We start from the raw sequence: 8,066 nt of genomic DNA, 5'->3' as shown, positions 1-8,066 counted from the left end.
TACAATGGCAAAGAATAGTTAAATGTGCATAATGTAAACTTTGAAGTAATCGAGTTAAAAGAAAAAGTACCCACAAAACAAAACGGAAAAAAAAGCCATGGAAGTTCCAATTCGTGACCCCGAAGGACAGCCGGACTTGTCACATACTCCCTCCGTCTCAAAATAAGTGTCTTGAGCTTAGTATAAATTTGTATTAAAGCTAATACAAAGTTGAGACACTTATTTTGGGACGGAGAGAGTACAAAATTCAGCTGTCCCAGTCTCTTCTACGCAAGATAGGCAGTAGGCAGGAATAGAACTGAATCTACCCAAGCACAAGTCATCCAGACTAAACAACAGCACTCATGCGTACAAGGCTCTGATGCAACTGTGATTCTTTACAGAGTGTGCGGGCAAAACTCCAACCGGCGTCGCCATCTCATAAATAACTTACCCGTATCCTGCTATCTCTGGCTGCTCAAAGTTTACCTCTCTCAAGTAGCTAAAAGCTCTTTACGAGGGAAAAAGATCCCCAACTAGTTTGTGCATACAGTCAAAATGTACAACTATTCACAGGGAAAACATACAAAACTTTTCAAGTCAAACTGTGGGGTTTGTGCGCTAGCCATATTCGAACTGTACGGTCATCACTTGCGGAAGCCAACATCTGGGGCCTCGCGGGGTTCCAGCTTACACAATTTACAGTCATTGAGTGCCCATATAGGACCTTTATCGGCATCTCCATGCCTCTTTGCCAAATGTACACCTGCCCATTATCTCTACGCATCAGCAAAACGGAAACGCTCAACAAGAGCACGAGAAAAACAGATGTGAGCTCTTCCCATTGTTTCACATTCACTACTAGCTTTGCTTTTTGTATCCTGTATTTCTATAGATAAAGGTCATACAGCAGGTTGATTTAAAGATTAGTGTGATTGATCACAAAAGTTTGTGTTGGTTTTTCTGCAGTGGTCCTCTAAAATTGCACAACATGCCAACTAATGTGTCTGCTTCCACTAGTTAATAGTGCTAATTTAGCAAAACTGCAAACCAAACCAGCACAAACTTCCGATTATTTCGCATTCAGTATTGGGTTTGATGTTTGTATCCTGTATTTCTATAGATAAAGGTCATACAGCAGGTTCATTTAAACATTAGTGTGATTGATCACAAAAGTTTGTGCTGGTTTGTTTACAGTGTTCCTCTAAAATTGTACTACATGCCAACTAATGTGTCTGCTTCCACTAGTTAATGCTGAATAGTGCTAATTTAGCAAAACTGCAAACGAAGGCATGCCTTCTGTAACACAAAATTAATGAGTCTGGAATGATCAGCAAGAATACTGGTATTTCAGGTATGGAAGAATTCTACTTTTGGATATGCGAGTCTGCGATGTTCAGCATCACTCCTCACAGAAAAGGTATAGTGCAAGAGCATAAAACCTCCAAACGCATGGTACTGCTGTTTCTAAACAGATGTCATTCCTTGTTTAAAAATACCACCTAATGGAATCGAAGCAAGAAGTTGAAATGGAAGCAGGCTAAGATCTCTTCAAAGGCAAGGTTAAATTCTTCAAGAGGGTGTACCTGTGAATCCTCACTGCCACTAGCAATGAACAGATAGTCTGATCCTCCAAAGCATGATCTAATCACAAACTTTCCTTGCTTGTGCCCCTTGTATTTATCGGGCACTCTAGAACTTCCATTGGTTTTCCACAAATGAATTTCCTGGCTATTAAGGTTGACAATCATTGACTGTCCATCACCTGAAAGAGAAAGAGATGATATTGTCTGCCGTTCAGGAATTTTCCATTCCCGCCCCTTCCGAAGTTCTCGGATCCAGATTTCGTTAGGACATACACAGATTAGATGTTGGCCATCAGGTGTCACAGCAAGATCACTAACTTTAGGTATTCTCTCTCCAGCCCACATTTCCAGTTCTTGGCCTTCTAGGTCACAAGTGAAAATCATATTTGGAGAACTTTCTGGTTCACAGCTGGCACATACTATTTTCTCCGAATTTGGAAACCATGCACACGACGCGATGATGTGTTTTACTGAAGCACCAAATTTAAGATTGCATTCACCAGTATCAACATTCCACAGTTTTAAAGATTCCCCATTACCACAAGTGAGAAGCATTCTATCATTTGGGCTCCACGCAACAAAGGAAATAGGACTTTTGTGACCCTCGAGGCAGTACTTCTTGGTTAATGTATCATCTTCTTCCACCTACATCATCTCTGGGGGTTAGACATGACAAGAATTTGAAGTTGTAATACAAGCGGGGAAATGAGTTAACATGGCACATAAATTGTATAAAGACTAAACGTGAATGCCAATAAAAAACAGAAAATATTCTTCTGGATGAAAACATGTGATTTTGCAAGAGGGTGGTTACAGTATTCATATAAATCACGCCTACTACCTTTAAATGAGCTGTAAAAATTAAAAATTAAAATAGAATCAAAAGGATGCATAGTCATAACTCGTAACCTCACAACTTATGGTGTTTTCACACATGTATATTTCAGTTAACATACTTACACCCTCATCTCTCCACTAGCTTTGAATAGGAAACATCAATGATGATCAACAGGAAAGGGAACATAGGCAACAGTGCTAGGCTTTTGACACATCTTACAGTGTGTACATGAGAGCTATGAAATGTCATCTACTTCACTCAAGATGTACGTTTTCCACGCAACCCTTGTACAAATAAAGTTCAATTAGCATAAATAGACCAGCTTATATGATGTTTCATGAGCCCCATTAACTTATGCAGTGAACTTCACAACAACACAAATGCACGTGACCGTATTAAAGCTGTGTTTGGCATTGCATTGGATTATGATAATCCAGCTTATCCAAAAAGCTTTTGTCTATTTAGTGTTTATTTAACCATCTTGTCTCTAGTTTCGTGTCTATTTTCCGAAATTATAGAATAAGCACATCGCAGCACAGTTCAGCAACCGCACACTGAGCCTAAGTCTTCACAGGTCCAGTTAAAATGAAGCATATGAACAAACCAGAAAGAAGACCAAGATCTCACATGAGAAGCATGATCTTCCCAAGCCCAGGTTTGTATCACTACTCAGTTGAATATAGTCCCATCTGCCTATCATAGCATAAAAATTGGAAGAGAAGACGACATTAATCATATTTAGAGAGATATCGTGGTAATATGCATATGACAAAGATGAATGATGGGAATATGATAAAAGAGGACGGCAGAAAAGGCCGTTAATAAAAGCATGAACAGGAAAAACTACTGCCAGTCGTAGGTGGAAATCAGTATGGTCTCCAACAATCATCTTTTCTCATCGATATTCATAGCAATACAAAATAGGAAACTATAAAATACTACTATACTATGGAAGTAATTCAGTGTTATTTCGTACAAGTAATAAAAAATATTGAACAAATTAGTGGCTAAAATTCAAAAAAGGTTTGGCTACATGTACTCGAAAACATCATTTTATTTTGACTTGTTCATGGGTGGCCCAGCCTGGCAACATCAAAATGGCAAAACTTTTCTTATTCAGGGAAAACTCTGAAACTAACTAATAAATTTGGAAAATAATTAAATGCATACTTTATTCAGGGAATTTTCTATCAGGGAAATGGAAAAACTTTTCTTAAGCACAGCACAGTTATCCTTTCTTGAGCCAAGAGTAAAAATAATCAGAAGCTCTCAAGAATCCCACTTTTCTTCAACCAGACCCCAGAGCCATGGCAGCCAACATGGGAGATGAGCTCCCAGGTGGCCAATCAAGGGTGAGGGCTCATGGCCTCTTTGCCTGAAGGATGGCATAACAACCATTCTAGGTGGCTGAGTGCTTACTAGGAGCAAAACCAGAAGCAAGAGAAAGATGCATATTTTTCTACTGTACACTTCCTTGAATAAATTTTATCCATCATGAATGAAGTTTTTAGTAATGATCAGCAACGATCATATGTAACAAGGATATCTGACAGGCTTGACAGAGTGTAGAACTTCTATTCATAGTCAGATTCAGCAGAGGTAAAGAGCGTCCTAAATATAAACGTGTCACGGTGAATACTACACTTCCAAGAGTTCAACAGAGTATCTCACTGCGGATAGTACTTAATGCAGTCTGTCAGCTTATCTACAACTCTGGCAGTTTGGAGCAAGCTCTGTACTAATAAATATATCGTATTACACTGCTCGCTTGAGCAATGTTCCAACAGTTAAAAAGTACTGTCAGAGTGAAACAGTTTATTCACTTTATATGTTATTCAATGATGTTAGGTATAGCTGGGAGCAGAAAAACAAGCCTATTCTATTGTGCCCTGAATCTGATGGTTCTGCTTCAAAATTCTAAAGTGCCAGGAGAACAAAATATAATCTTAGCATTATTTATGCAAGTAACAAGGCACATTGCTTTTCAGGTCAATGTTAGGGTGTATAACTATACCTTCCAAATGATGGCCGTACAATCACTTGAAGATGATGCCAGGTAGTTTCCATCATTTGAAAACCTTACAAACCAAACTTCGTTTTTATGAGCACATAATATCTGCAAACAAGCATAGAAGTTTCAAGTATCCATCTCTGCCATACGGCCCCAGCACCCAAGCATGGACTATGTCTACTCATTTAGGATACATAAATAGTGTATATGAATACTCATCCCCTTTTGACAAACAAAATTAATAGTCTTGTGGATATTGGTTTTGAAATATCATAACTCATAACCATCTCACTGAGGATTGAGCAATGTTTGAAACCCACAGGACACTTGTACTGAACAGTAAGTTTTATGTGAATTAGCATGGTGACTATGGGAAGCATAAAAGCGAATGAAGCAGATTAATTTATACTTCCGGTGCAAAGATTACAAAATGGTACAAGTCCTGCCTCGCTGATGGAAAAGGAGCACTTCGTACTTCTGAAGCACAAGTTCCAGTTGAATGATAATTATATGCTTCCAATAGCCAACACAAGGAGGGATGGTGCTGCAGATATAGCAACATCATGGAACAGAAATTTAAAGACCATATGTAAATAGACATGCTGAAGCGTGCTCTGCGAACTACTCAATAGAAGTTGCTGTATTCAAGTTTCTGCTTCGATAACTCTAGTTTCTGAGTGTGGCATACAATTTCTCATTTCTTATAAATCTGACAGGCTACGAAATTTATCTAGAAGCTGATAGGAAAAACCAAGAACTACAAAAACTCACACCTGCGCACAGTCGGAAGGGATCTGCTCTTCATGGCACTTGTGATCCTCAAATAGAGTGACCTCATCCGGCAGATTATGATATATGCACGAAGCAACCTGCTGAATAACCGCAGTCTCCACCAAATGCTCAAGCCGCCCACTTGGCACACGGAACCATGGCGGCAACGCCTCAACCAAATCCAAGAAAAGCCCAATCCTGCATTCAGCCACAGCCTCTGGTGCAACCGCGCCCTCGGACGTGACCACTGCGCGAGCCAGCCAGTGCACACATCTTCTGTCGATGGCAAGAGGGGCGATCCGACGCGAGAGCACCTCCGTTGCAAGGCGTAGACCAGCGTCCCCAGTGCCCAGCAGCTCCAGGAAGTGCCCTCTCCACACCAAAAACTCCGCGACCGCACGGTTCCTTTCGGTAATGCCGGTAAGAGAGTCAATAGTGGCCGCGCACGCGTCCCACCGGCCAGACATTACGTCGAGCAGGAGGCGGTCGTGCTCCGGGGGGTACAGCGGCACACCGGACTCCGCCTCAAGCGTGGCTGCCGCCTTCCGGTAACCGAGGGAGTAGAGCGACTGCGCGATGAGCCGCACGAGCTCCTCGCGGCGTGGGGTCTGCCCCTTCTGGACCGCGGCATGGGGGAGAGAGCTCTCGGGCTGGTCCATGGACACGCCGAATTCGCCAGCTTGAGGGATTTTACGCCCCCAGCAATAGCAAAACCCGGAAAAGGGACGTCAGCTGCGGAGAGAGTGATTCGGAACAACTGTCGGATCAAAACAGCCGGAAAAAGGAACAAAATTCTGCGCTTCGAGGGACTGGAGAAGAACAGTTGATAACTGGTCAAAATCTGCGCGCCCGATGCCAGGAAAAATGGGAGGAGAACTCGAAATTCCGAGAGCTTCTTGGTGTGACGACGCGATTTTGGAAGAGGGGTTGTGGGATTTTGAAATGATCAGATCAAAATTGTGGGGAGTTTTGGTTTCCTGGTGGATCTGTGGGCCGATAAAAGTAGATATTTTGGGAATGCATACACAGCTCGGACGGTTGTTTTCGAACGGGACGCTGGAGGGGCCATGGCCGTCCATTATACATTGGAGTTGAATCCGAGCCGCACGAGCTCACTAGACGAGGATAAGATCGGCGGTGGGGTCCCGAGTTGGCTTTGTTCTCATGATGCACTTCTTCCCCACGTCCGGGTTCGTAATTTTCCTCGGATTTTATGTTAAAACTAGGTAAATGCCCGTGCGTTGCAACGGGGCATAATATTCTAATGGTTTAACAATAATCACGAGGCATTACTTCTTTTCTTATCTTTCATCCACTGCCTTCATGTCTCCACCTACCTAATTCAAACTTATCATCTTTGTCAATGGCGCATCCGGCTCACAATCTCCCTTTCTCCACCTCATTTCAAACACACACAATATTTTTCTTGGATATTCGTTTCTTATAATCTGCTTCTATCATTGGGCATCCAATCTAATCACATCCCCGTATTACCGAAGGTTCATATGCATTATATTTGCCACCACAACGGAGAAAAATAATGTCATGGAATCTGATCAAACCAGTATTACAAACCAAGTTCCAATAGCTTTAAGTTAACTGCATAATTGATCTTTTTTCATTATCCATTTCTTTAATCATGTCAGAATAATTATTTTGATCTTACATTTTTTGAACAAGGTACAGACGTCGACGCTCATACATACGCACATACATTCATTCCTATGAACACACACACGCACACCCTTCCTCCCACTAAACACGCATCGCCGAACGGCTTGAAATAAATTCAGGAAATGACGAGTACCAGGGTCAAGTCTAGGACTTGAACCTAGTGGACTGAAGATACCATTGTCCTCCTAACCATCCAACCACATGTTGGTTTGCATTTGACCTAACTATGTTTAGTAGACTCTATTATTTTTAAGAGAACGAAAATATTTAAGAAGTGACATGGTGTTAACATAGAAAGTATGACAAAGCCAGAAAAGATTTAAGAAATATTACCAAAATCATGTAATGAATGTAGATTCGCTCCGGGGATCAAAAAATAGGAACATAGAAAGTATGACAAAGTCAAAAAAGTTATACTATACATGGTGTTAACCTAAGCATTATTAGTCGTCAATTACTCCCATTATGGCGGCAGCCACAGAATCCAATGTTTGTGAGGTTGGTACAATATTTTCAAGTTTCTTACCAGTGAATATGTTGGCTTGACCTCTCTTCTCTGTTACATGTTACTTGCATATTTGCGGGATATAATCTACTGGGAAGAAAACAAAAAAGTCATGTCCGTGCACTTTGATGGTTATCCAAAAATACAATGGTAGTCCCAAATTGCATCGGTGTTCTCATCACTCAACAAATCCACGTAGGGATCCATTGTTGTGCCAAACAACAACAAAGCACTGCTCGACTCTCTCCGCTCTCTCTCTCTCTCTCTCATCTGCACAGCAATAAGAAATAGCAAAAACAGCATCCGTGCAGCATACTATATCTCTTCCACTTCCTAAACTATCTTATCTGTGAGTAGCATCAAGGTAATAAGCATAGAAAATCTCATCTCATCTCTCTCTCTCTCTCCCTCTCCCTCTCTCTTTCCCTGCTTGGCCCGCTACAGCACCGTGCTCTCCTGCCTCAGCAGCGGCCGGTCTCCCCTACCATTCCCTATGTGCAGCAACGCGGTGGCCTGCGCCTCGGCATCCTTGTACGAGGAGCAGCAACCCTCAGCCAGGAGCAGGCCGTCATCCTCGTTCAGCGCTGCCGATGGTAGCACAAAGGCGAGGCGACGACCTCGTCTAGGGCACAGCTTGGAGGCGGGGTGGCTCGACTGCGCTCGTCTCTACTCGCTCGCCACGTCACCGCCGATCCACACCCA

The 8,066-nt window shown here is 42.2% G+C and overlaps 1 protein-coding gene across 2 annotated transcripts; it reads right to left on the bottom strand.

Annotated features, from left to right (window-relative positions):
- Window positions 1–326: 326 nt before the first annotated feature.
- On the bottom strand, window positions 327–6,283 carry LOC123120188 (WD repeat-containing protein WDS homolog). 2 transcript variants are annotated; one of them, XM_044540184.1, is made up of 5 exons: window positions 5,188–6,283; window positions 4,890–4,958; window positions 4,418–4,519; window positions 1,566–2,210; window positions 327–745 (listed from the first exon to the last, which is right to left on the bottom strand). In XM_044540184.1, exons 1-5 carry the CDS (start codon window positions 5,842–5,844, stop codon window positions 575–577), a joined length of 1,644 nt encoding a protein of 547 aa, XP_044396119.1. In that variant the 5' UTR covers window positions 5,845–6,283; the 3' UTR covers window positions 327–574. The 2 variants fall into 2 exon arrangements, with proteins under 2 accessions (XP_044396119.1, XP_044396127.1); XM_044540192.1 differs by lacking the exon at window positions 4,890–4,958 and having other exon boundaries at window positions 5,188–6,264.
- Window positions 6,284–8,066: the final 1,783 nt, after the last annotated feature.

The sequence above is a fragment of the Triticum aestivum genome, chromosome 1B, assembly GCF_018294505.1.
Source record: "Triticum aestivum cultivar Chinese Spring chromosome 1B, IWGSC CS RefSeq v2.1, whole genome shotgun sequence".
In the NCBI taxonomy this organism is placed as follows: domain Eukaryota; kingdom Viridiplantae; phylum Streptophyta; class Magnoliopsida; order Poales; family Poaceae; genus Triticum; species Triticum aestivum.
This window is presented reverse-complemented; position numbering and strand designations above follow the sequence as displayed.